This window comes from Emericellopsis cladophorae (genome assembly GCF_022114955.1).
Source record: "Emericellopsis cladophorae strain MUM 19.33 chromosome Unknown NODE_39_length_213758_cov_118_025819, whole genome shotgun sequence".
Taxonomy (NCBI): domain Eukaryota; kingdom Fungi; phylum Ascomycota; class Sordariomycetes; order Hypocreales; family Bionectriaceae; genus Emericellopsis; species Emericellopsis cladophorae.
This window is the reverse complement of record NW_026250964.1, coordinates 139,706-166,804: the sequence shown is the minus strand read 5'-3', so window position 1 is coordinate 166,804 and position 27,099 is coordinate 139,706. Positions and strand designations below refer to the sequence as shown.

Here is a 27,099-nt window from a genome sequence, read left to right as displayed (position 1 = left end):
GCGCGGGTCAACTTAGAGAACGTTGTGCAAACAGAATGATTCGGTACGCCTTTGGGCCTTTTTTTATACGACACCAGATGCATGCTACCGTATCTACTACAGCCTTGACACTAAAACAAGCCGAGCAAGTCATCGCTATCCTTCTTTTGCCCCTGCGGTTGCGCCGGCTGTCCATCCTGCGCATTCTGTAGTTGTATCGCGGCGGGTAGGGGCTCCCCGGACGGCTGGCCCCCAAAGTTCAGGCCCTCAAACCCGTTCATCAGGTCATTCATGCCGCCGCCGCCAGTCTGCTGTGCAGGCATGGGTGCAGGTGAAGATGTAGATGCCGGCGCAGGCGCAGGCGCGTCAAACATGCTCATCATGTCGGCCATGCCACCAGACGCCTGCCCGCCAACCGCTGGGCTGGCCGTCCGTGACGGCGCTCCGCTGTTCTGCTGCTCATGGCTTGCTGGCGCAGCACCGTCGAAGTCGATGTCGAGGAGGTTTTCGACATTATTCTGCTGGGTCGCGCCGGGGGCACCGCTGGGCGCAGACGCCGCAATAGGATTCTCGGCTGCGTTCTGGCGCTGCTCCTGGATAGCAGCGCGCTGCACCTCGTCAGCGCCGAATCGGCCCTTGCCGACAAAGGACTCGGGGGGCTTGTGGTAGACAGAAGCAAGTGTCGATAGTTCTGAGAGCAGCTGCTCGAGGAGTTGTGTGGGAAGGCTGGTGACAGTTGTGGAAATGGTCGGCTTTTCAGAGAGAACGATATTCTGCGTGCAATGGTCAGCATCGAGGGATTGGCATGACGAATGTGGCATGTACCTTGGCGACGTCGAGATCGCCAGACAGAAGACGCCAGTAGACGTAAGCTCTGTCACGAATATCCGGATTGTCGTTCTCGGCGGTCGCAGCTTGCAGCACCTTCTGCACGAGCCCTTGGGCGCTGCTGGGCTTTTTCAGGAAAAGCTTGACCGCAGCAGTGAGGATCTGCAATTGCGTCTGCGCAAATTCCTCGTTAAACTCATCGACAAAGCTCGTCAGGATCTCGTCGGCGTTGCTGATCCTCTCAGCGTACTCTCCCACGATCCAAATCAGCGAGGCCCTCGCCGTCGGCTCGTCCAGTTCATCAATGTGCTTGCAGAGCGTCGGAATGACGCCCTCGAAGCCAGGGTATTTCCTCAGAATGTCCTTGATCACCACCACCACCTCCTGAACCACGTAATTGACCTTGGTAGCCAGGAGATCCTCCAGCGTCTGCACACATTTGGCGCTCGCGCTCTCAATCTTAATGGCGACCTGGCCGATTGCCTTGACGGCCCTCTTCACAAAGTCCATGTCGACCTCCAGAGCATACTCAGACAACTCCGCCAGCAGCTGCTCATAGTTCTGTTCGTTTGCTATCCTTACCATGATTTCCAGCTTCTGCAGCTTGACATATGGAGGGTCGTTGTACTTGCAGAAGAAGACGCGCATCTCCTTGCTCAGAATATCGGGCTTGGCCTGTAGAAGGAGGTCGATGTTCCGCAGCGCAACGTACTGCACCTCGGGTGCCGACGCAACCAGTGTGACCAAGGGGGGCGCCATCTTTCTGAGGTATGTGGCCACAACCTTTGGTTGGATCGACCTCATGTGCGTAAAGACCACCTTGACAGCGGCTAGCACCACACTTGGGTTGACGTGCTGAAACTGGGGTGCAACACGCTCGCAAATATGCTCGGCCTCTTGGACATCTGCCGCCCGGTAATCGGCGAGCGTTGTGAGGATGGTAACGCGACCCCACTCGGTGCATTCGTTCAACGCCATGAGGAGTTTTTTCAACTTCGCCGCGTTGACCACGAGAGCGTTGGTCTCCGGGGCTGTCTCTGAGATTTCCGAAAGTGCCTGTACTGAGTTTGACACCACCATTGGGTTCGGGTCGCCGATGAGCTCTTGCAACGACTCCAAGAAGCCATTCTCGATACACATGGCTGGGTTCAAGTCGAATAATTTGGCAACGCAGATCGCAGCTGTCTTGCGCACGTACGGCGACTCGTCTCGCAAGGTCTTTCGCAACGGCTCTTCCATGTAGTCCACCATCTTATCGACACGAATACATCCCATCGTCCGGATCGCAAGAGCTCGTATCAGCGGGTTCGGGTCTTCTGAGTCTTGGACAAAGGTGTTGACGGCGAGAATACAGAGGTCGGGATGCGATTTGGCGTAGTTCCTAGGCCTGTCAGTCCCGCCGCACAGTCACAGCTCATGATCTGGCTACCTACATTAGATATAGGTATACAAGCTTTTTCTGGTCCAAGTCCCCTGTCGCGATGTTCTTGAGCACGTCGGGGAACAGTGCTGAGACATCTTTGCCAAGCGTCATGGCCATGATGGTCTTTTGGATCGATTCTTTGCGCTCGTAGGCATATTGAGATACCAGGCCAGATCGCAGCTCAAAGGTCTCGCCCTTGCGAGGCACCTGGAAGGCGCCTCGGATACGGTTGACCGCCATGTTTGCTCAGTGATCGAGGTCGTGGTTGGAGGGGCAAGGAGTCGCAGGGACAGTTGGCGTTGAGGCTCCTGTAGAGCCGAAGCACAGGGAGAATTGACAGCTGCGCTTGATGACTTCTGAACTCCCGCAGCAACGTTACAAATTCAGCTGCATCTGGGGTCTCGTAGCTTGTCGTGTGGTTGAATGCGCAGGCAAGGAGACGAGAACAGTGTTGCTGCCACCTCTTGTTCTGGGGGCGTGGCTGGTTACAGTGGCTGACTGTGGCGCCAGCCGAAATCGGGTACCCACCTTTCTGAGTTCAAGTTGCTACCTACTCCTGGACCTCAGGCAACCGAGGAGAGGACTGCAGCACAAGAGTCAAATCACAATGAGCAGGGAAATTGATGATCTTGCCATCGTCCCAGTAGTCTGCCACTGAATTTTGGTCCCGTCAACATGGCCAACTTTCCAAATCTGCGCCGTCTCTTCATCGAATCACGCACCGACAATGAAGAGCGGCAGGTCTCTCGCAAAGCTGTAAGTTGACTACCCACACGCGCACGTGGAATTGGGTGTTGACCGCGTTCAGTTTTACAATGCGGTCCTCTTTATGGGATCGGTCGCAGTCTTTAGCGTCATTGCACAAAAGCTCAATGCTGGGAAATGAGCAGGGGACGTGAAACGAGATGGGCTAGGTAGCCTTCGATGACATCAAGCCAACAAGATACCCAACACGGAGCTTTGCCACCTATGGTTCATCCTCTACATCGTCTTTGGGTCCCTCAGTGGCCCCGTTTGCGACTGCCTTGGCCTCCTGTTTCCGCCAAAGTGAGGCCAGAAACTCATTCGTGCTGGCCTCATCAACACCCTTATCCTCCCTCTTCTTCAAGAATCGCGGGAAGCGCATACTCAATCCTCGCTCGTCGCTCACAAGTCCAATAGCAGCCGTGTATGTGGGGCTGAGCGTGATATCCGCGAACGCCATCTCCCAAACCTCTTGGGGCTCGAACCATATATCTGGACTCGGTCCGGAATACTCCACAAAGCTTGGCTTCTGAACGTGCGTGTTCCTCATCTCAACACTCTCCTCACCATTGTCGTAGAACTCCTTGTTCGCCTTGTAGAACGCATCGGTGAAGCCGGACATGCATTTCGTCACAACCTCCAGCGAACCGGTATCTTCGTTGCGCACCGCCATAAGGATGGGCGACCACCATTTGGCCTTGCGACCCTGGCCATGCCAACCTGCTACCGGTATCATATCGAGGGTATCGAAATTCGAGTTGTAATCCTTCTTAACTTTGAGCCATGAGTCGAGACGCTTATCAGGTTCGTACGTTGCTAGCAGTGGTTTTCGACGTGACTTCCTCTCTTCGCCGTCATCGGCACTGCCCTTGACTTTCGACTTTGCTCTGGCTTTGCTCTTCGGGGTCGAAGGTGTGTCTTTGGTGGAATCGTCTCCATTGCCCATATGTGGAACCGCCTCGAGATTGTCCAAGATCTTGACCATGATGCCCTCACACTTGACATCTGTCGCTTGCTTGAAAAAGTCGAGGACGGTTTCTGATTCGCTTGACGTAGCATCCAAGCTTTGCACCCAAGTGAAGTGATGGGGTATCTCGACAAACAGAGATCGAAGGAGCTCTCTTCGCTCGCGGAATGGCCTGTCAAGCAGCGGCTGTCCATTCAGATACATGAGGTCAAATGAGAACAGGCAGACGTCAATCGCAATACTGCCTATCGCGACATCTTTCCTTGCTCGATTTGCGAGCGTCTGAAATGGCTTGAGCTCTCCTGTCACTCGGTCAACCGCCACAACTTCTCCCTCCAGAATGAAGCTTCTGACACCATCGCCCCTTATCTTGGGCACCATCTCTACGAGATCTGGGTACTTGTCTGTCATGAGCTCCAAATGTCGGGAAAAGATAGAGACTTTCCCCTCGTCATCGCAGTGTATTTGCGCCCTCTGTCCATCGTACTTGAATTCACAGGCAAAATCTCGCCCCTGGAGTTTGGTAAGCATCTCGGACAGGTCGCGCGTAATGCTTCCCAGCATTGGACGCAAAGGGATATGAAGTGTGAGTCCGCATCGTACCAATAGCTCCTCGCAAACACCAATTTCGAGGAGCACGGGTATGAGATCGTTGTAGTTTGGTCGCTTGGCAAAGCAGGCCTTGACTATCTCTTCCGGGCGACTCCATACTTCCGCCAATTCTTCTTTTCGGAGTTTTGCCAAGTCCTTGGGAGACCTGACTGGAAAGTCTGCTCCCGGTGGTCGTGACAACAGGAACGCTCTCGAAAGTGCAATAAGCATCGTCGTTTTGACTGCGCCTATGCGGAGATGCTGACACAACGTCCGTACCACGAAACGACTTTCTTCACCACCTCGTGCATCTTGTAGCAATCGATCAACGAGTCGTTGCTTAGCCTCGCCGCTGCCATGGCCCTGGCTGTTGGCTATTTTTACCAGACTCTGATACACGCCTTTGATGGTGAGAGGCTTGGGCTTCCTCAAAGTAAAGCTTTGCTTCTTCTTGGCTTCGAAAGCGACATCTCCTGCGTCGCCGTACTTGTCGTAGATGGCCTTTAGCGATCGACTGTCGAGCCCGCAGACCTGTTTTAAAGCCTTCGAGATAGCCGATCCGCCGAGTCCGAGCTCAAGTGAAATGTAAGGTGGCGAGATGGAGTTGGTCGCCAGCCAGACTGCTGGCAGGAGACTGGACGGATCTGTCTCGATGAGGAGTCTCAAGCAATTGACCAAAGTGTCTACAATCTTGATCCGGCTCGCTGTGGCGCTGACAAGAACAAAGCACCTGGTAAGAAGTGCGTATGTCGCGTCGCCTCCTTCCCCAGACCAAGCAGTCTGCAGTTCACCAGCGTACTTGGACGGGTCAAACTGTAGAGGCGATTCATCGAACGGTATCGTCGAGGTTATCGAGTCCTCAGCCAAGCCTGCGCACTGCAAAGTCAAGGTCTTCTTCTGACCACTCGCAGTAGCAGGCGATTCATTCCCTACCCCAAGTCCTGCATTTGACTGCTCTGTGGGAGCCACTGGGTTAGAGGCCGCAGTAGCTGCCTGCTTTTCGGCTTCCAAGACCCCGCCGGACTGGTCCGCGTCTGCATTTGAGGTCTCTTCTTGATTCCACTCGTCTTGCAGTTTCCGTGCTAACTGCTCATCTGTGAGCTCCTGATCCCGTGCCGCAGCCACGGGCTGTTGTTGAAGAGTGTCGGTTGGTACGCTCTGTTTCTGCTTGTTGAAAAAGAACTCGAGGCCCTTGGAGGCCCCGTTGGCGCTTTTAGAACCATTGTTCAGCTTCCTCTTCTTAGCGGGACTTGACATGATCGCCTCAGGTAAGCCATATGAGCTTTGGTCATGCCAATTTACGATAAGAAAATGACATGCTTCGCCGATTTCTGTAGTCTCGAACAGCTCGAGCCAGTCTGTACAAAACAGTCGCGATTCTTGCTGCACTTCACGACCACCCTCTCAACACGCTGGACCGCGAACCTCTATGACGATGCTTGACGCGGCGGCACGTGACCTTCAGACTCACCCGTCCGGCGCGGAACATTACGACCCCGACAGCCCCTCCAAACGCACAACCACACAAGCACTCCGTCGAAATCTTCCATGCGCCCCACCATCACGAACCTCCCCTCCAACTCCTCCCTATCCCCGGCCAACGAACCCCCAAAACGACCGGCAAGATGAACGGCGAAGACCCGCCCGAGAGGCCCGAGTACATCACCAGCATTATCAACGGCCTCGAGCGATACAACCCCGAAGCTGTTGGGTCTCTCGAGACCTATGTGCAGGAACAATGCGAGCAGAAGTACACCGATTGCAATGCCAACCGCACTCTGCTGAAGCTGTATGTTGGCCCCCGAATCGATCTCCTCACACACGGCGCATATACTCTGATGATCCTTCGTCAACGTTTCCTATTACCTGACACGGGGCCTTGAACAGCCTTGCAACCCATGAAGTCAGCTATAAATACTCTGAACCGCGCACCAAGCCACCCTTGTTTCATACCACGAACCAAGCACGCGCTAACATCTCGCTATGACAGGTACCAGCTTAACCCCGACCGTCTCAAGGATGAAGTCGTCACCAACGTCCTCGTCAAGGCCATGACCCAGTTCCCGTCTCCCCAGTTCCACCTCGCCCTCCACCTCATCAACCCCTCCGCTGCCAACCAGGGCGAACTCCACGAAGCCCTCAGCAAGTTGCGGACACTCAACTCTCAGCTTGAAGGTGCGAAGTACGCGCAGTTCTGGGCTGCTGTGGACGGCGACGACTTGTGTGCCGATCTCATCGCGGACATTGCTGGCTTCGAAGATATGATCCGTCTCAAGATCGCACAGCTTGTGTCGCAGGCTTATCGTGAGGTCGACCTCGAACTCCTGGAGAGCTGGTTGGGTCTCAGCGGGGACGCGACGAAGCAGTTTGTTGAAGAGGTTGCCGGGTGGACCGTCGAGGGCGACAGCGTCAAGATCCCCTCCAACCCTGATAACGAGGCCAAGAAGACCGAGATCAGGGAGGATGTGAACGTTGAGCAATTCGCGCGGGTGATTCGACGGTCCTGGGAGGACACCATTGCGGTATAAGGTTGGGGTCCTGCACAGGGATAATCATGATGTGATGAAGTTGTATCGGATCACAAAGAGGGTCAAAAGGCGTTCATGGGCATGTCATTGAAGCGATATCAAATACTCTAGAGGGATGGTATCCAGATTTCACAATTGGTCGTTCACGTTGTCGTCGTTATTGTTAGTTGTCTACTACTCTTTCGCAAGCTCCTCCCACTGCACCCCTGCCCATTCCTCCAGATAACCTGCTTGTCCAAGCTCCGTATCTCGTGGTCTGCAGTCTCTTTCGCAGACACCGACAATGATCGTCCCCCACTCCATACCATCAAGACTCATGTCGTCCCCTTCCAGCTCGACGATGGCTTGCGGTGTGAGCTGTACCTCGAATGTCCTCCGGCCACCACAGTTGGCGCATCCCGGGATCCCTCCTCCCGAAGCCAGCTTCTTGCCAATCGCATCTGTTTTGCTGTATAGCAGCGGTGTTCCAGCATATTCGTATCGGATCACTTGCTCGGGGTTCTGGGCCAGTCTGTCGGCAAACTTCTGGAACGCAGCGTCCATGCTTGATTCGAAGGCCTCGCGATCAATGGCGGACGGCTCCTCCGCGTCGGCCGTTTCTACGCGTGCATTTTCGGGGACGTTGGTAGGTTGCGGATCAAGTGTCTCGTAATCGGCGTCGGCTAGGAAGAGCGTCGGGTAGGGCTGTGGCATCTTGTCCTCCGCCGGCCAGGGCTCTGGTGGTGGCGGTGATTGCGCAGGCGGGACGTTGAGTGCCAGGGTCTCGGCAAAGGACTTTGCGAGCCCGGCCGTCGAGACTTCTTGCGGTATAGGTTTCTCCTCTTCCTTCTTCTCAGGTTCGCTGGGCTTGGCAAACGGGTTTGCGCTGCCGTTGCCTCCACCAGCCCCCCCAAATGGGTTCGTAGAACCACCTCTTCCGAAGCTGGAAGCTCCGAAGAGTGCGTCACCGAGTGCTACCGACTTCGCTCGCTCTTTCTTTGGCTGCTCTTCGCTCTCTTCTTTTGCAGGCTTTGGCACCTCTTCCTTGAAGACTCTAACACCCCTCAATACTCGCACTGTTCCATCCCGTCGTCTACAGGTCGACCTGCGACAGCCGAAAACATGTAGGCGTCGTTCGTGACCGGGGAACTTGTCGGGGAGCTCGCCATTTAGTTGCAGAAGCTGCACCATTATATCACTGCAAACTTTGCATCGTGCCAGAGCAGCTGAAGGCGGCTTCTCAGGGTCTAGCCAGTCCTGTCAAACCAGTTAGGCGAAGGAGGGGTCCTGGTGTGGTTTTGTAGACGTACAGGTCGGCCACCTAGACGGCTGATGATATCTTCATCGTCAGCCTCTTTCGAGGCGTACCCCAACAGCACATTGGTCTCTTCAAACTCGCCTTCCGAGGAATCTGAATCGTAGTCGGCCATGGTTGCTATGCGCCTAGGTGAGAATGACGCCGATGGCAATGGTGGGGTCGAAACTTTTTTTTTCGGGAGGTTGAACTGAAATCAACAATGCGGGGCATATCAGTGCCCGATAAAGACAAGCAGGCTCAAGCTTCACCAAGAGGGGCAGGCGGACACAATCATGACATGAGCTGACTCCCATTTTGTCTAACCCAAACATCTACTTTGATTCGGATGCTTTACATGTGATCACTAGGACCATCCATACCAGGGCCGGGCCCGCCTTGTCGACCCATTTGTCGCGCTTTCAGGAGCTCGTCGCACAGCAACAGGTTTGAAGCAATGCTCGAGCTAGAAGCAACAGAGTTACGCAGCACGCGGAACGAGTCGAAGATGCCTTCAAGCTCGGGGTCCATCGGGTCACCGGTCTCGAGGTTGAGACCAACAACGTCGCCATCAGCGTGCTCGTCTTGGAGCGCAGCCACTGTGTCCTGGTTAGCGTCATGTTCACGTTCAAGCCCAATGTGTCACTCACAAGCATCCTGCACGTCGTGGCCAGCATTGGCAGCCAGGGTCTTGGGAATGATAAGAAGGGCGTCCGCAAACGCCTCGACTCCCCACTTCGCCTTGCCCTTGACCTTCTTGCCAAAGGCGTCGCTCTTCAAGTGCGCCGCGCAGGCAACCTGAAAAGCACCGCCGCCCGGCACGACACTCTTGTCGACAATCATGTTGTAGACACTCCTCAGGCCGTCCCTCACCGCGTCGGTCACCTGCGCGATGGTGTGCTGGTTGGGGCCCTTGATCATAAGCGTGACTGACTTGGGGTCCTTGACCTCCTCTACAAATGTGTACTTCTCCTCGCCCAGCGTCTGCTCGTAGACCAGACCAGCCCATCCAAGAACATCTGGCGTGAGATCCTCCACAGAGTTCTGTGCAACACCACCGCAGATCAGCTGCAGACGCTCCATGTTCCTCCTCTTGGCACGGCGAAGAGCCAGGATGCCGTTCTTGGCGAGCACGTCCAGCGACAGGGGGTCGATGCCCTTCTGGTTAATGATGACAAAGTTCTTCTTGCCGTCGTTGCCGCAGAGCTCCTTCTTGAGCTCGACAATCTTCTTCAACTTGGCGTCAATGAAGCGACGCTCACTTTCTACGAGCTTCTCACGCTGCTCGGCGCTCGAGTAGAAGAAGCCAGAGTTGATCTCGGTCTTCTCGTACTCGAGGCTGACGTTCATGGTGAGAATGTAGCAGTTCTCGAGACGCTTGGGCATGTCGGGATGGCGGGCACCGTGGTCGAGAGCGAGTCCACGAATAAGCTGTGTGTCGGCGGCTGTACGGTGCTGCATCTTCATAATCTCAACCATGTGCAGGTCGGGTTTCGCAGGGGCCTGGTAGATGGCCAGAACGGAATCGACAATGTCGGGCGTGAGCTGGGCAGCGAGAGTAGAGTTGAGCTTGGTGGCGAGAGAAGTGCGTGCGACGTTCAGCAGAAGCTCGCGGTCAACCTCCTTGTCCAGCTTGAAATCGTCGAGGAACTATGGAGGTCAGTCGCCATTGTCGACACGATGTTCCGTGTAACCTACCTTGAGAGCCTCCACTTTGGCGATCTCGAAGCCGTCAGTGATGATGCGTGGGTGCAGACCCTCAGAGATGTATCGATCGGCCTGCTTCAGGAGCTCTCCCACCAGCAGCACGACGGAGGTGGTACCGTCACCGCAGATATCATCCTGGGCAGTAGCGGCTCGCGCAATCATGACGGCGGTGGGGTTCTGGATCTGCATCTCGCGGAGGAGGACATTGCCGTCCTTGGTGAGCTTGATCTGTTGAAGTATGTGAGTATGGCGGTCGGATCGTGGGGCATTTCGAGGGGCCAATTCGTACCTGACCGGCACCGTCGACAAGCCTGAACACTGTCAGTATCTGCATAGAAAAAGAGAAGGCAGGTGCTCATACATCTTGATGGTACCCGTAGGGCCTAAGTTGGACTTGAGGACATCCTGAAGACCTTCACCGGCACTGATGTTGACCTTCAAAGCTTCGCCCCTCCTCTGCGACGACGGTTAGCTCGAGCTCCCCACCAAGCTAATCCGAAGACAAATTTCAAGGACGACATACGCGGGACTCAGCCTTGGGGTTGAGAAGCTGCGCGGCGGACATGGTGGCAGTTTCGTGGTCGTTCTTTTCGGGGGGGGTGAACGTTGGCGCCGCTGCTTTGGAAGTGTAGGCGTGGATTGACCGTTGGTGGTTCCGCAGGCTTCGCCCACCGTCGCTGCAGGAGGTGAACAGACGATGTGGGCTGCCCAACTTTTTCTGCCATTAGGGAAGGCGGTGAAGTGGGGGCTGCCAGGGGCACTGGCTGGGTTACCCTGAACCCAGGTTCTGGTCAACGATCTCCCGTCTGATTGTCATTGACAACCTTTACTGACATTGACTTCCTATTACATACTGTTTGCAGTGGCTAAGAATAGGGTGCGCTGGGCTATATGGAGCGGAATCACTACATGTAGTTGGTCATACCCATGAACAGAACCAGCGAGTATAGACAAGTCCTGACTAATGACATACTGTATTTCTATATGTACATTCATACATCATCAGAACCCCTTGTCATTTTTTCTTCCCACAAGTCCGCTTGTGCACCTTCCAGTCCTTCCTCTGACACTCAGCTGAGCAATACTTCGCATCGTGGCACCCTTGGCATGTCTTCAGGGTGCCCCCATCCGCGCCTCTCCTCTTAGAACATACTCGACATTTGTCAACACTGCCGGGTGACAAACTTGGTTCCCCATCATGCCCACTGCTGACCGTTTTTGTCAGTGCGACGTCAAACGCACTTTCGACATATGGCACCGCATACGTCGGGCTGAAAGCTGCGCGGACCGCGTGCCGCCTTCCGAGCTCCCAGCTCGGAATAGTGATGTGATCCTTGGGAAACTCCCCATTGCCACACGAGCAGAGGAAGGTCTTTCCATCCTCCAGGCTCAGGGGAACCGTTGCGCCCTTTTTCTTGTACTCGCAGCTCCGCTTGTGGGACCAAGTACGGCAACGCTCGACCGAAGCCGCAATGACCTTCTTCCACAGTATCAGCTCAGCATCGTTGACTTTCATGGACGCCATCTTGAGTTCCTGGATCGATTCCAGCAGAGGCCGGCACTTGTGGACCAGATCCAGTGTAAGGGGCAATGCGGCAGCGTCGATCACCACACCAGCGGCGTCGCCGTCCAACCGAACTGCGGACACGAGGAGAAGAATGTGAATGCCTCCCTTTTCGGGGTGGTTGATGGCAAACAGTCCAGTCTGGTCACCCTGAAGACCAGTGGCGAGCATGAACATGGTAAACAGAGACTCCTTGAGATTGACGCGTGGGTCCTCGGAGATGCCGTCCGTCTGGTTGGCCGATTCGCGCAAGGCTTTCTCACGCTGCGAGAACTGGAGTGATGTGTTAGTGACCAGCCATTGCATGTCTTTTGATTTGCCAACGTCAAGGATTGGCAGACTGTCCAAGTTGATGTGGGGAATGTTGACCGCGGCAGGAAGGCCATCGCCTGTGAGCATCACAGGGTACACAAAGTCGTCCAGACAAGGAGAGATCGTCGGCTGAGCAATCGGCGCAATGACCTCAACATACCCCGACGTTCGGGCAATGCGTGTTTTGCTTCCCTCTTTGCTCACTGGAATAGGGAATCGGATAGGATAGGAGAGGCTGTTCTTCCCGAAGACAACATCGATGAGAAAGGGGCTGTTTTGGTGCAGCTCAATAGGCGCCTTGTCCTTCAGGAGTTTGAGCCCCTTTTCGGATGTGATGTTGATGTGCCCGGTCAGCTTTGTGATGTAGTTTTCCGAGGCGGATAGATCAGCGACCATCTTTGTTTCAAGACCGCTAGCACTGTCATGTACTGTGTTTGGGAATGGTCGCGCAGCACCGCAGACAACTGGATATGCCTCCTGACTTGGGCCAAGCCGAGACACCCATACATTGGATGCTGTGCTCGCAGGTGTCTCGTACACCTTCAGCTCTGGTCCCAGGACGGGCCCATATACCATCGTGGACTGCATGGTAATGCCGACGAACAGTCCCACCAGAAGCTTTTCTGGCTCGAGTTGGACACACGATGCTGGTACATAGAAGGATATAACCAACGGTGTCGATCCGTCGAATCCCAACGCATCTTGTTCGACGGCGAGTGTAGTTTGTCCAGACGTCCTGTTTGCTTCACTTTGCCAAAAGAGACATGAATGTTCCCATACATGTTATGCCATTGGGTATCTGCCCCAGGACTCGATCGCAAAGACCCGAGGAGCAGAGGCGAAGCCATCTTGCGGTGATCCGAGCCCTCAAACAAGCGGAGAAAAGCGTTCCTTGGCACCTCGTACGTCACAGCGATCATGTGCGGAATATCAGTCCAATCCTTGAGGAGTCCCTGTCGAGCATGTTGACTAGGTTTGTTGACTATCCATGTTTCTTTTGTGCCGCTAAGCATGTATCTTTGCCCACTAAGCTCCTGGATGAAGTTGCTAGACATGGCAAGATTGCGATCAGTGGCGATGTTTACCACTAGGTCATGCAGAGCGTCGTGCCAAATGTCAGCGGAAACACGCTGCTGCACCAGTTGAATCAACGCTGCAAAGCTTCCTCGGTGGAAATGGCCATAAACAGCATCTCTCTTGTGCATTTGCGACTTCAAAGTCTCCGAATGCAGCCTTTCGTTGTTGAAAATTTGCAAATATATCTCCAGCAGAACCCTCGACAGTGCCTTTGCGTCGATATAAAGACAGCCCCGCCCATGGGGCTGATTTGAGAACTGGTCGTCCTGCTTCCATGCGATACGGTTGTGTACTTGGGTATCGTTGCCGACCCCAGACTGGTTCATCATGCCGAGGAAGACCTCGTCGGCGTGCGACTCTGCCTTTGCATTAGTCCAGAACTGAACGGGGGAAACACCCAGTAACAGTGACATAGTGGCCGGGTGCCCGCATAACAACTTCTCAAAGGACTTTTGTTGGGTGTCTTCTGTCTTGAGAAGAAGCTCAGTGTAGATGGTGGCCCAAGGACGGTTGGCGAGCAACGGCGCGGTAGCCACGAGGATGTTCAGGGCCCCTACATGATCCGAAAGATTCGATGTGTCAATGACGTCGAAACTCGTTAGCTTCGTGCTGGCACTGTAGGTTTCAGCGTCGAGGCGAAGTGGCCGGGAGAGACGTCTGTACAGGTTTGCGGAGGTGTGACCAGTCGTTGCACTCTGTTGAAGGCTGTGGCAGCACGCAAAGACATCCGACACTATGAATCGCACGGTGAATCTCTTTACTAGAGCGTTTTTCAAGGCAGCTGTCCATTCCTTGAATTGGGTTTTCGCGGCGTGGGCAGCTCTGGGACCATGCCCGGACGTAGGCTTCAAGGGAGACCTGTCTCCTAGTGGCGCAAAGGCGGTAGCAAGATGAAAGCCGAGAATCGGATCGATACCGTAATGAAGGACAGAGTTATCGCTCACCAGCGCTGAGAACATGGGATTGGCCACGTTCGTCGTGTCTCGATCCCTGCTTGTGACGGTGCCATCCTTCCAGTACTGGTCAAAAGCTTCTGGCAATTCCTGCCGCGATTGCAAAGCAAGAGGCGCTGCTGAGCGCATGCCGGTCGCAACAGTACCATGGGGTCCCAGAGCTCGTCTTCTCATTTCAAGCGAGCGTTCAAGCTCCGTCGTCAGGGCAGAGCGTCGTTTGTCGAGGTCGACGTCGTTGGCTTCTCGTACCATACGCTGGCATATGCCGCGAACATCGTCAAGAGTGTCCTGGTCGCAGAAGCGAAGCTTGCTTCCATATTGGTTCTTCTTCCAAGATCCCAGTGAAGTAAGGAGGGGTAGGAGCTTGCCCAGCTGCTTCTGGACGATTGCGGCATCACCAGCGTCAAGGTAGAGGTGGTAATAGATATTCCACAACGCATCATCGGAAGTTTCCCCATCGATGAGGAGGGTCAGTAGCAGAATATTGCGAGCTTTTGAGATCAGTCGTTGCGTGTACGTGATTTCGAGGGGGTAACTGACCGATTACTTTCTCGTCATAGTCGCAGCAAGTGATGTCCAGGTTGCGAGGAGCCGAGGGTGCGTTAACTAAGAACCATAATAATTTGAAAGGCTAAAAACTCACGAAGACCCTGGTCGACATAGGCAGTATAAAAAATGTTTCTCAGGTCGCCACAACCCAGCGACAACACGGACGCATCTTGGCCGTGAGGCACGCTTCGCGTCAAGTTCGTTGCGGGCGTGTTACCCACGGGGTAGAAGAAGGTGAAACGAGCACCGACCGCGGGCACAAGCATGGTAGGCTATGCTTTAGGTGCCAGATCAGAATATTATTCCTAAATCTTAGCTGTAGGCTTGTCTCCAGGAAGTTGCGCGAGCGTAATCTGTGCAAAATCAAAGAGTTGAAAAATCGAGGTGGGCTGTGCTACTTTACCCATAGGTGAGGAGATGGCCGTAAGTCAGTAACAAACGCCGCGCTTCAATGGAAGCTCACAATTCGATATCACCGGAAGCAAACACAATTTGATTGACAAAATCCTAAGTATCGCTATGTCGGAATGGTCGATTAGTTTACCAAACCTCCCCATTCAATCCTACTCAAGTATCAATGGCATAGACAGTCAATAAGCATATGCACGGGCCAGAATACACAAAATTCGCAAAAGGTGCCGCATCCAGGGCCCCCGTCCATTTGTCTGTATCCGAGTCGAAAACCAAAACCAAAACAAAATCCATATCCTTTTCAACTCCGACAGCTGGGGGCTCTTGCGTCCCCGTCAACTGTCCCGTCCTCCATAACGCCACGCTAAGCCGATCAAGTGTAACCCAAAGTACAGGGGAAGAAGATTCGTTTCGTCGTTCGTAGGGTCGAAAATGGGGTTCTCACTTGTCGCTCCACATCGCGTTAGACATTCCTCCGTCTTGGAAACCACCGAGGGCTTGATCGAGCCGCCATTGCTCAATGTACAGGTTGGCGTGGGTGTCCCCATTGCTACCAAAGAAGGTCTCCGCAGCCATCTGCGCCTGGAAATCATCGAAGCTATAGAGCTGGTCGTTGAAATCGTCCAGCGAGCCGAAGCTGCTACTTGCTGTGAGTTCCGGCAAGTCGCCAAAGCCTTCAGGCTGACTCAAGTCCATGTCTAATGACAGGAAGGGCGTTTCAGGCCCTTGTGAGTGCTGGCCTGAGGATACATCAGATGGCGACGTCAACACTCCCTGGTGCGAGTCGATGCTCGTAGGGGTGACGCCCATGAGCACAGCGGGTGAGACGCATGGCTGCGAGAGCGGGTCGCTCATGAGAGTTTGCTGACTCGGGGTAGTTGATGCTGGCTGAAGATATGGCTGAGGACTCGAGAAAGACGGAAAATCCGCCGGCTCCCTCTTGACCATTGATCTTGACCTCACGGGTGTTGAAACCTGCTGGGTAAAGGGGCGCCCGGTTGGCATGGGTGCCGATGAAGTTGCGCTGTTGTCGAATTCCGGAATCGTCATCTGTTGAACGTCGTGCGAGAGGTGTTGAAGGTTCACCATGGAGTGATAGTCGAGCATCTGCTCAGGCGAGGCGGCTGCGGAACTGTCGGTATATGTTGAAACGCTCGACATCGTTGACACGGAGCTGATCGACATGTTGTTCTGCCGCCTCGTCCGGGCCTTCCTCTCGCGTCGGTCACCAACAATCTCGGGGTTCTTCCTTGGCCTGCCGCGCTTGGCAGACTTCCTCACCACGCCGTCCAGAGCACCCTCGCACATGCCTCTCTGCCTGTGCCTCGTCAAAGCATCTTGCCTCGCAAATGCCTTTTGGCAGGGACAGATATAGGGCTTGTCTGTGAGATGGATGCGAGCATGGCGCTTGAGGTCGTGGGCGCGCACGAAGCACTTCTTGCACTCTTCGCACTGAAACTGGCGGTCGTTGAGGTGCGTCTGGACGTGGGACTTGACGTTCTCTTTGCGAGAGAACTCTTTTCCACAGTTCTGGAACGTGCACGTCCACAGTCCCGTTGACGTGGAGGGACCGTCAATGTAGGAGTGCACCTCTTCGGATGAGATGCCAGTCTCCACCTTTAGTTCTTGATAGCTGTCGAATGCGTTGGTGAGCGTCTCCAGTGAACGGTCGACGCTGTTCTCCTTTCTGCGTATCGGTCGGATCGTCTCGGCTTCGTTCTCGTCGACGGCGGAGCGGTCGGTCGGAGAGCTGTACTCGCGAGGTGTGCCGGCCATGAAGGAGCCATGGCTCGTCGCTGAGAGCGGCTCGGGGTACGAGGCAGTCTGCTGTGAGGTATTTACATCAAAAGGCGCGAAATGGGGCATCTGCATGATATTCGTGCGCTGATGTAAGTTGAGGTGCGGCGGCCGACGGGCACGAATCGTCTGCGTATCGTGCTGCATTGTCAACTGAGTATCGGGCGAGGCCCTGCTAAACACTGCGTGGCTTGGTAAGTAGTCAGTTCTCTCGAAAGCTCAGGGGTCTTCTTTATTGTCAGTTCTTCTGGTTAGGAAGGGCTCGATGCTCGCTCAATACGTTGCAATACTCTGGGGGAACACGGAGAGTAGGGCAGCGTCTGAGAGCGGCTGTTTGTCAAAGAGGTCCGGCTGGAGTAGTACTGTGAAACTATTGAAAATGGTGTATTCGATTTCGAATGTCAAGTTCAGCGTTGGATCGTTAGATGGTGGGTTCGGATGCAAGATGTTGAGATAGCGGCGGCAAGGAACGGTGTAAGTCGGCCGTGGGGGCATTGTTTACTTCCTTGGCGCTGTTGCCATGGCGATAGCCCTTTTTAGACGACCGCTGAAGACCGCTGTGCAGCAACGTCACCATCACCCGCCGGCCTGCGATCAAGTGGGGCGCTGGATCAGAATCACGAGCTGATCATTCGAAATGTCTTGGTTATTATCAGGCAAAACCTGACTCACGGATCAATGACCGAACGACTCTGTTCGTGCGAAGAGATGACGAAAAGCTGTGCAAGCGCCGCGACGTGGCGGCTGTCTGCTGGATCTCGAAGACTGCGATTGACTCCATCGCTGCACTCATCGTAGTTATAAGGGCGATTCGATCATTGTTAAACATGTTGCGAAGACTAATTGACTATGGACCAAGCTATTGTTACTCAGAGTGCATTTGGTGATCAAAGTGAGGCTTGTTCATGAAGGTTGAGTCAAGTCAAGCTGTGTCCCCGACAATCAACAAGCTGGTTGGCCCAGCAGACCACAGAGGGAGTCAAAATAAAGCACATTATGCAAGAATGTGATAGCAGCATCTCTTCATGCCCCGAAACCTCACATCCTACTAAGAGGCTTTCACGGCCTCGGAATCGAGCTTGCGGTCCATTACTACCATCATCTCCTTGCTGTGCAAGAATAATTGCACCTCTTGAACAACACAAATGCATAATGCCTGAATACCTGTACAGCTACAATTGTGAATGAACCCCTTTTATCGTCGACAGCAACTGCATGGCACGTGCACCAAGTATGGTCCGCTGCTTGACCAATAGAAGAAGCCACCGTCTTTAATAGTGGACCCCGTGATTAGTCTCCAAATTCCCAGGTGGATAGCCAGTACTCAGAGCCCTGGACGCGACATCTACCAATTGCCCAGCTCAACTTGACTTTGTTGGACCTCATCATCCCTCGAACCGCCGATTGTCTTCACCTCTGCGTCGGGTCTCAGGACGTTGGTCAGGTTTTTCTCTCGCTACTGGCTGTGCTGAGTTATCGTTCCCGCTTCCCACGGAGCCCAACTGCAGCATCTCCAACCATTTGGAGCCCATTGCTCGACACCCGATTGCCATTGTTGACAGTCGATCCTCGCCATGTCGTCCGGCGGAACCATCTCGGGCAACACCCTTCGAGGGACTCCCAACAGGGACCGTCGAGGGGGCATTCCATTCCAGCAGCAGCAGCACCCGCATGCAAGCCCTGCTGGATCCGCGATTCCCCGACCTGTTCTGGAGGAGAAGCCCAGCGATGCGGGTTCTGCTCTGAGTGCGAGTCGACAGAAGCAGACTAAGCGAGATGAGGTAGGCTAGAATTATTGTAGTGGCAAGCATGACAGACTAATGAGCAAAGGCAATCCGACGCAAGCTCGAGACCGATCTCTCCAAGAAGAGCAAGCTGGCCGGCCGCACACGCCAGAGCCGCAAGGCACCCCCCGGCACCGTCTTGTCCCTGAAGCCCAGCCCTGCTCTCCAGATCAAGCCTTCGACTACAGTCTCCGAAGCTGCTCAGCTTATGGCCGCGAAGAGAGAGGACTGCGTTCTCGTCACTGACGATGATGACCGTATCGCTGGTATCTTCACCGCCAAGGATCTGGCTTTCCGAGTTGTCGGGGCTGGGTCTAAGGCCTCCAATGTCACTATTGCCGAGATTATGACCAAGAACCCTCTTTGCGCCCGCACCGATACAAGTGCCACCGACGCCCTCGATCTGATGGTCCGCAAGGGATTCCGTCACCTGCCAGTCATGGACGAGAACCAGGACATTTCGGGTATCCTCGACATTACCAAGTGCTTTTACGAAGCTATGGAGAAGCTCGAGCGTGCCTACTCCTCTTCCAGGAAACTCTACGACGCTTTGGAGGGTGTGCAGTCCGAGCTCGGCGCCAGCCAGCCCCAGCAGATCATCCAATATGTCGAGACTTTGCGCAGCAAGATGTCGGGACCGACTCTGGAGAGTGTACTCAATGGCATCCCTCCTACCACCGTGAGCGTCAGGACCTCGGTCAAGGAAGCCGCGGCTTTGATGAAGGAGAACCACACGACGGCTGTTTTGGTGCAAGATCAGGGAGCCATTACTGGCATCTTCACCAGCAAAGATGTTGTTCTCCGCGTCATTGCCCCTGGCTTGGATCCCGCCACCTGCAGTGTGGTGCGTGTCATGACACCCCACCCCGACTTTGCGCCCATGGACATGAGCATCCAGGCCGCTCTTCGCAAAATGCACGGTATGTCACAGTGATGGATGCATTAGGTCAATTTGCTGACCAGTGTAGATGGCCACTACCTCAACCTCCCCGTCATGAATGAGGGCGGCGAGATCGTGGGCATGGTGGACGTGCTCAAGCTCACTTATGCCACGCTCGAGCAGATTAACACCATCTCGACAGGTGATGGAGAGGGCCCAGCTTGGAATAAGTTCTGGCTGTCCATGGACAACGAAACGGAGTCCATGATGTCTGGCGACGGCGGCAGCCACAGCCACCACCACACGAACCTTGGCTCTCGCATGATGTCTCCTGACGTGACCCGCGAGCGCATTGGCGACAGCGTTGCGCCTGGCGACTCTGCGTCTCACGTCGGTGCCGAGTCACCCCCTCGCTCCATGCTTCAAGAGACGCCTGGCGTCGTCCCAGCTGAACTGCCGTTCCCTTTCAAGTTCAAGGCCCCTTCAGGCCGTGTTCACCGCTTGCAAGTCGTTGCGTCGCAGGGCATTGAGACTTTTGTTGCGGCCGTCGCCGCCAAGCTCGGTAACGAGGTGGAGGGCATTGGAGGTACGCCCGTCGTTGAGGACGGCAAGATGAGCGGCACTGGCTTTGCGCTGAGCTACGCTGATGACGAGGGTGACACTGTGTCCATCACGACGGACAATGATCTGCTCGAGGCGATTCTTCTAGCTCGCCAGAGCCTCCGTGAGAAGGTTGACCTCTATGTGCACCATCCGGACACGACCCCTGTCGTGGCGCCTCCACCCCCACCTCCTGTCGTTGAGACACCGGTCATCCCCACGCCTACTGCCTCGTCTGCTGATGGTCTCCGCATGCGCCGTCGCGACTACGACGATGAGGACGAGGAGGATGACGAGGAGGAGGAGTCTACTGTACGTCGGTCCCGGCGAAACCGCAATGCACCCGTTCAGGACCAGGTCATTGCCGGTGTCCCCAACGAGCTGCTGCTGCCCGGTGCCATTGTCACCCTCGCTGTTGTGATAGTGGGTGTTTTCACCATTACCAGGGCTACCAGCAGATAAACTTAAACTGCCTTGCGTGTTCGATAGGTTGGAGTAGGTTCACATCCTTCTGAGCCACTAAGGCAGCTGTAAATGTTTTGGCATTTCGTACTCTTTGCATATACAGACCTGTCGTAATCAAGCGAATATCAAATTTTTAATCTGTCATCTTACTCTTAGCACAGTCATGAATCTCTTGGTGAGTTGACGGATCGTTGACGCGCTGCGCGTCGGCCGGCAGCGGAAAAACCAAGAACCCACTTTTGCTCTCGCAGTGCTGCGAACCAAATTTTGGCCGACTCGCGTCTGCGACCATCACCAGGACGACAAGTGACAGCAAGTCGGGCAGCCGTCATGATATTGAGAAACGCCGCTGTGCGGCATGGTATGTGACCTCCAATCGATTCCATTATGCAGAGGCTGATATCACAGGCCGCCGGACGCTGGCCAGCCCCATCTCACGATCCGCCATACGCCAATTGTCGACCGAGAAGACCGCGACACCGACGGCCAGCACTGAGGCCCCGGTCGATTCCTGGCCTGAAGAGCAGAAGGCACATGCTCGTGAGCTCGCGAGCACGGTCCCCAAAAAGGAGCGATCCTCCAGCCGAAAACAGACCAAGTACATTCAGACCAACGTCTTTGGTCTCGGAATGAACGCAGCCGCAACGCGCCACCAAGGCCGCTCGTGGACGCGCGAACACCAGGTCGGGACGGAGACGCTCACCCCCGAGGAGCAGTGGCAAAAGTTTCAGCGCCAACAGACCGAGACGAGGAAGATTGGTACCCATGTCGAGAAACGGTACTCACCTACCGAGCTTCTGCAGAATCCGCCCCATGCCGAGGACGTCACGCTCGAGCTGCTCATGGCATCGCAGACGCACATGGGACATCACAAGTCTGTCTGGAACCCGGCCAACGCCCGCTACATTTTCGGTGTGCGCGAGCAGACGCACATCATCTCCCTCGAAACGACGGCGGCGCACCTGCGAAGAGCCGCGCGTGTGGTGGAGGAGACAGCCTACAACGGCGGCCTGATCTTGTTTGTGGGCACGCGCCGCGGGCAGATGGAGATTGTGGCCAAGGCGGCTGAGCTGTCAAAGGGGTGCCACGTCTTCACAAAGTGGGCACCCGGCACGATCACCAACGCCGAAGTCATGCTCCGAGGCCACAAGCTGCAGATGCTGGATCAGAACGATAAGCAACTCGGCGGCTTCCAGCTTTTCAACGACAAGCCCCTGATGCCGGATCTAGTTGTGTGTCTGAACCCGCTCGAAAACTGGCCCCTCCTCTACGAGTGCGGTCTCAAGACGATCCCTACCATTGGGATAATTGACACGGATGCCGACCCGACCTGGGTGACCTACACAATCCCCGCCAACGATGACAGGTATGTGCTTTGAGCTTGTTATAGGGGGCTTTCAACTGACTGTTTCTAGTTTGCGATCGGCTGCTGTCATTGGAGGCGTGCTTGGTCGTGCCGGAGAGCGCGGTCAGCAACGGCGCATGGAGCAAGCCAAATTGGGTCATACTACTTGGAACACGTCCCCGCGCGTGTACGAATTCATGGCGGCGCGGAAGGAAGAGGCTCTCACGAAGCGCAAGCAGGTCATGGGAATGACACAGCAGTATCACGGCCTTAACGACGATGAGATGAAGCTCCTGGAGAAGACGGAGCCCGTGCAAAAGGACGTCACAGAGGACGCCATGCTAGCGATGATGGGGCAGATGGTGGACGGACAAGCGCAGGCGAAAACCGATGTTGCCGAGGCTATCCAGCAGCCTGTCGCCGATCTGAGCCCGGAAGATTTCGAGAAGAGCATCCAGGCACTGGCGGCGGGCACCAAGGAGATTGAGGCAGCTTTACGCTTCTCTGGCGCAGCCTCGAAACGGTCTGGCGTGACGGTGGAGAGCATCGAGAGGGATCTGGTGGCTGTTGGTGTAAGCGCCAAGGAGATTGAGAGTCTGCTGACGGCCTCCACCGCTCCCAAGCCGTGAGCGTGTACCATCATATAGCGTGTATACTACGAGGGACGGTGTTATATCCGAGAGATTAGAAATGTATATTCCGTGTACTGAGCGCGTTGGATGTTCATGTTATCTTGGTCGTCGGGCCGGAACAACAATAGCCCTCCGTGCATAGGCAACTGCAGCCGTACCTCAAACTTCGCACCTGCGCACTTCCCCTCACCACGCAGGAACCCTCACGACCGAACATTTCAGTACGCGCGGGACTCGACGACGCAATCTTACAGCCATAGCGCATCTCGCGTGCAGCCAGCCAGCGAGTTAGCCAGCGGGCCCAGCGTCGCCGGCGTTGACCAAGTTGGGCTTTCGGATCCTCCCGACTGGCCGACTGCAGTTGGTAGTCCGTACCGACGTCCTGGGCCCGAACGCGGACCCTTGTGGGGCCTTGTCTCGGAACAGGATCTACTGCAAGGAACACATGCCCTAGTTAGTGGCTGCCCGACATCCGTCTTTAGTTGCTTGCTTTTCTCATCGTACGCCCGCCTGCCATATCTGTAGTTTCTGTGGCATGCGGTGCTAACTGTTACCACAGAGCGTTATCTACTCCCGCAAGAGTGGCGTCCGCGCAAGGATGCCTGCCATGCTGGAGGACCCGGCCAGTCCGACCATCCACCGTCGGTCTGGCGAGGCCCCTTTCCCAGACCCCAACAATCCTCAGCTGCCCGTGGACATTTCGCCTCGTCAGGTGACGTTGCGCGATCGCCAGACTGTGGCCACCATTGTGCCCTATGCCTCTGCTCAGAATGTGCCTCCCACGTTGCTCGCGTACCTGTGTGATCAGTTCAACAAGGAAATTGAAGGGGGCGACACCTACCCCATGGTGGACACGTTCACCGTGGAATCGTTTGCACAGTACTGGTTCCAGAACATGGCCGCTATCATGCTCCTAGGCAGCTTGCACAGCGCAGACGAGGTCGTGGAGGGCAAAGACTGGAGTAGAGAGTGTCTGGGGAGCTTCTACATCAAGCCCAACTACCCGGGCCGCAGCAGTCATATCTGCAACGCAGGGTTTCTGGTTACTGACGCTTCGCGAAATCGCGGTGTGGGCCGTCTCATGGGCGAGACGTACATCATCTACGCACCACGACTAGGCTACACCTACAGCATTTTCAACCTGGTGTACGAGACCAATGTCGTCTCCTGCCGCATCTGGGATGCCCTGGGCTTCAAGCGGATCGGCAGGGTGAAGGAATGCGGGAATCTCAAGTCGTACCCGGATCGACTGATTGACGCCATCATCTACGGCCGCGATCTCAACCCAGACGAGTCCGAGGATCTCGTCTCGGAGGAGCGCTTTGACAAGATCAAGTACTATCTCAAGTTCAACAAGTACCCGGCCGGGGCTGACCGCGCGGAGAAGTCTCGGCTGCGCAGCGCGGCAACGCACTACAAGCTGCTCGAGGGCGACAAGCTGATGCTCAAGGACAAGGAGGTCATCTCGGATCCGTTGCGGCAGTACGCCATCGCGCGGGAGGTGCACGTACACAATCACGGGGGCATCAACAAGACCACGGCGACGATTGCGGAGAAGTATCATTGGAGCAGAATCAAGGAGACAGTGAGCGATGTGATACGCGGTTGCCGGGAGTGCAAAGAGCTGGGGAAAACGACAAATTCACTTAAGAGAGGAGCTGCCGCGCCTATCTCTGCGCCGAGCAGCACAGAGAGTCCGCCTCAAGGGCGGGCTGGCGAGTCTGCACGACCTACCCGGGACGAAGCGGGCGTCCTGGCATTCCAAGACGGATCGCGGGCCATGATGCTGCCTACGTTGTCACAAGACAGCTCCGGTTCCACTCCAGCGACGACAGGTTATGAAGCTGATTTGGGGTCGATACAGCCTTCTCACACTTTGCACGGTGGTGGTACTGGGCACCACTTACACGGACAGCATCACTTGCTGCCTCCCCTCGAACAACACCAATACCAGCCCATCGACCCGCAAATGATCGACCAAGCTGGTTCTGACGTCAACTTTGATCAATATCACGACGATACCCACGTCGCAGACTTCCAAGCTCTGCTCGACGCGACCGAGGACACTGACACGGACAACAACACCGCAGCCGACGCAGAAGCCGCCGCGGCCGCCGTGGACCGAGACCTGGACATGCTGATAGAACACGACGAGGACGGCGATGGCACAGCAGACACCAAGAGGAACAACAAGGACGAGTCTGGGCTGTACGATTGGGATGCGAGATGATAACACACGATACCCCCCCCCTCCCGCCGTAGGACAGTGTTTGGACAGGCTTGATTGCTCAGAGATATATATACCCGGTGATACATACGCATACATCATTACATACATATTAAAAACGCAAATGAACCGCTCATCTCGCCAACACGGAGAAGAAGAAAAACGCCACCGCAATGTGAACCCATCATCTTGTTTTTTCGACTCCCCCACAAACACACACACACACACAAAAAAAAACCCTTTCACGACTGCTCCCCCAAGAACGCCGTCTCTCGATACAGCTCCGACTCGAACCCAGCGGGACAGAGCTGCTCCCAGCCGGTGTACTCCCAGTCAATGTACGCGCCGCCAGCGATCTCGTAGCGACCTTCCTCCTCGGTCTTCTTCATGAGACCGTCGAGAATGCGGCGAGCGTGCGGCTGCATCCACATCTCGGGCCAGTCGCGGTGGCGGTCCTCCTGCGGTCCGTTGTGGTTGACGACGACGGGGATGGTATCGAGGCAGAGGTTCGAGTAGAGCGGCATCTCGTCCCAGCCGCGCGCGGGGCTCCAGAGCGCGGCGTCCGAGACGATGGCGCGCGGAAGACGGGTCGTGGTGTTGAGTAGGTCCAGGGGTAGGGCGCCGTCGACCTGGGACACGCAGAGACCTGCTCGTCGTCCGATGAGCTGCGAGGGAATGTCGTGCCCGTACGTCAGCCAGCGACCGTCGTCCTCGTGGAGATCTGTCTGCACGGCCAGGTCGGCCCAGTAGTCGACCGCGATGCCCAGGTCGGGGAGGCTGCTGATCGTGTCCGGGACCTCGTGCGGGAAGGTCGGGTTCAGGGGGTTGTGGACGAGGACGCCCTCGACGACGGAGAGGTCCGCGGGTCCGCCGTGGTGGCGACGACGGAGCGCTTCGCGTCGGTACTCCTGCTCGCCAAACATGTGCTGGAAGACGGCCTGGTCGCTGCCGCTGATGGCGTACGCGCCGTTGGTGCTGTTGCGCGCCAGGTCGATCTTCTGGCTGGCGCGGGTGAAGACGCGGGTCACGTCCTCGACGGAGCCGACGATGAAGTTGGCGCTCAGGTAGCGGTGGAGGTGTGTCGTGTGGTTGAGGCGCATGTCCTCCGTCCACACGCCGTACATCTCCTTGGGCAGGGGACTCTCGGGGATGGGGTAGCAGGCGACGCTCGCGGGGTCGGCCGGGGTGCACATCTTGTCGGCGCCAAAGACGACGCGCTGTCGAATGTCATGCTCCTTTTCAAAGGCGACGCCCATCCGCTCCGCGAGGCGGCGGTTGGACGATTCGAGGATGCCGCGGTAGCGCTTGAGGAGCACGTCGAGGGGGAGCTGAAACCAGGCCTCGCCTGTGGCGTGCGCGGTCGGGTTCGACGGGTGGTGGTTGAACGCGCCGTAGGCATCGACGACGACGACCGTGTCGGAGGCGTGCTCGGGGGGTTGCGAGGAGAGCCACTCGAGAGTCTTTTCGATCTTGGACAGATGACGGCCGCCGCCGATGAGGGTCTCTGTCTTCTAGTCAGCCTCTTGTCTATGTGAAGCCGGGGCCCTCGGTAGGTGGGCGTGCGCACCGTCATGTTCGCCCTCGCCATGGCCGAGGATATGGGGTATCGGATACCCCATAACCGTTGCTGAGAGCAAGGTCTTGCATGTGCTCACGTCGCGACTTGGCGCGGGAAGCAGGACGTGCACTTTCTGAAGGTCCTCCTTTGCTACCGGTAGCAGAGGTAGCCGCTCGTGTGGTTTCGGGACGAACCTCGAGTCGACGAGCAGTCGCGGCACGTGCAGGTCATTGTGCTATTTTCTGTCAGCGCTGGAACCAAGGTGGTGCTGAGTATTGGAGGCGTTGCTACTCACATTGTAGAACAAAGAGCAGAGCAGAATGGCAAACACGGCGAGGACGATGAGGCTCTGCCGCCTGGTGCCACAAGTAGGCAGCATGATATGTATGTGGTATGTACGTGGGAAACGCGCGAGTGGAAAATCTGCAGAGGCCAAGCAAGAGGGTACACGAGGGTAACGAGCGTGAGTGAGCGCGATAGCGACGGAAAGCCACGGACGATGGCGGTCAAAGATTCGACATCCTTCGGCGGAAAGCTGCCTACACCGAGTGATCGTTTGTTCGTTTGCTCAAGCGTTCACGTCGGTGGTAGGTTCAGGGTGCTGAAGGTTGGAGATGTCACGATGGTGGCTCGGGATCGCGCTGCGCTGTCTGGGTCCCTGTCGCTGACAGGGGGCAGGGGTTCGTCCCACAGAGGCTAGGGGCCTAGACGGGGCCTGGAGGCGGTACCTGACAAACGTTAAATGGTAAGTTGTTTGAGCCTCGGTCGGTGGTTGTGAATGATCTGCGCTCCCAATCTACACGTACTCGTCTTCAATCTTAGCTCTGTCCTCTTTCTTCTGTAACCTTTAATATAACTGACTGCTGCTCCTGGCGCGAGGCGGCAGAGCGCAATAGTGACAGCGG

At 55.8% G+C, this 27,099-nt stretch overlaps 7 protein-coding genes across 7 annotated transcripts; 2 read left to right on the top strand and 5 right to left on the bottom strand.

Annotated features, from left to right (window-relative positions):
* Positions 1-110: 110 nt before the first annotated feature.
* Positions 111-2,470, bottom strand: J7T54_000269 (AP-2 complex subunit beta-like protein; the record flags this gene model as incomplete). Its single annotated transcript, XM_051508076.1, has 3 exons — positions 111-752; positions 805-2,188; positions 2,241-2,470. 3 exons carry the CDS (start codon positions 2,468-2,470, stop codon positions 111-113), a joined length of 2,256 nt encoding a protein of 751 aa, XP_051360825.1.
* A 727-nt stretch (positions 2,471-3,197) lies between these two features.
* On the bottom strand, positions 3,198-5,789 carry J7T54_000268 (DNA ligase-like protein; the record flags this gene model as incomplete). Its single annotated transcript, XM_051508075.1, has 3 exons — positions 3,198-4,454; positions 4,545-4,702; positions 4,832-5,789. The coding sequence occupies 3 exons, from the start codon at positions 5,787-5,789 to the stop codon at positions 3,198-3,200; spliced, it is 2,373 nt and encodes a 790-aa protein (XP_051360824.1).
* A 368-nt stretch (positions 5,790-6,157) lies between these two features.
* Positions 6,158-7,060, top strand: J7T54_000267 (putative eukaryotic translation initiation factor 3 subunit EifCk; the record flags this gene model as incomplete). Its single annotated transcript, XM_051508074.1, has 2 exons — positions 6,158-6,321; positions 6,523-7,060. The coding sequence occupies 2 exons, from the start codon at positions 6,158-6,160 to the stop codon at positions 7,058-7,060; spliced, it is 702 nt and encodes a 233-aa protein (XP_051360823.1).
* A 174-nt stretch (positions 7,061-7,234) lies between these two features.
* On the bottom strand, positions 7,235-14,761 carry J7T54_000266 (T-complex protein 1 subunit zeta; the record flags this gene model as incomplete). Its single annotated transcript, XM_051508073.1, has 12 exons — positions 7,235-8,296; positions 8,350-8,474; positions 8,717-8,932; positions 8,984-9,983; positions 10,032-10,268; positions 10,330-10,351; positions 10,402-10,496; positions 10,564-10,717; positions 11,306-11,877; positions 11,929-12,334; positions 12,697-14,437; positions 14,590-14,761. The coding sequence occupies 12 exons, from the start codon at positions 14,759-14,761 to the stop codon at positions 7,235-7,237; spliced, it is 5,802 nt and encodes a 1,933-aa protein (XP_051360822.1).
* A 586-nt stretch (positions 14,762-15,347) lies between these two features.
* Positions 15,348-16,850, bottom strand: J7T54_000265 (uncharacterized protein; the record flags this gene model as incomplete). The annotated part of the gene is made up of 1 exon (XM_051508072.1): positions 15,348-16,850. The coding sequence occupies one exon, from the start codon at positions 16,848-16,850 to the stop codon at positions 15,348-15,350; it is 1,503 nt and encodes a 500-aa protein (XP_051360821.1).
* Positions 16,851-18,277: 1,427 nt separating this feature from the next.
* Positions 18,278-24,639, top strand: J7T54_000264 (Meiotically up-regulated protein; the record flags this gene model as incomplete). The annotated part of the gene is made up of 8 exons (XM_051508071.1): positions 18,278-18,484; positions 18,534-19,407; positions 19,456-20,390; positions 20,684-21,798; positions 21,848-22,402; positions 22,552-22,630; positions 22,969-23,994; positions 24,364-24,639. 8 exons carry the CDS (start codon positions 18,278-18,280, stop codon positions 24,637-24,639), a joined length of 5,067 nt encoding a protein of 1,688 aa, XP_051360820.1.
* A 239-nt stretch (positions 24,640-24,878) lies between these two features.
* J7T54_000263 (uncharacterized protein) lies at positions 24,879-26,573 on the bottom strand (the record flags this gene model as incomplete). The annotated part of the gene is made up of 3 exons (XM_051508069.1): positions 24,879-26,140; positions 26,204-26,429; positions 26,490-26,573. 3 exons carry the CDS (start codon positions 26,571-26,573, stop codon positions 24,879-24,881), a joined length of 1,572 nt encoding a protein of 523 aa, XP_051360819.1.
* Between the last annotated feature and the right edge of the window lie 526 nt (positions 26,574-27,099).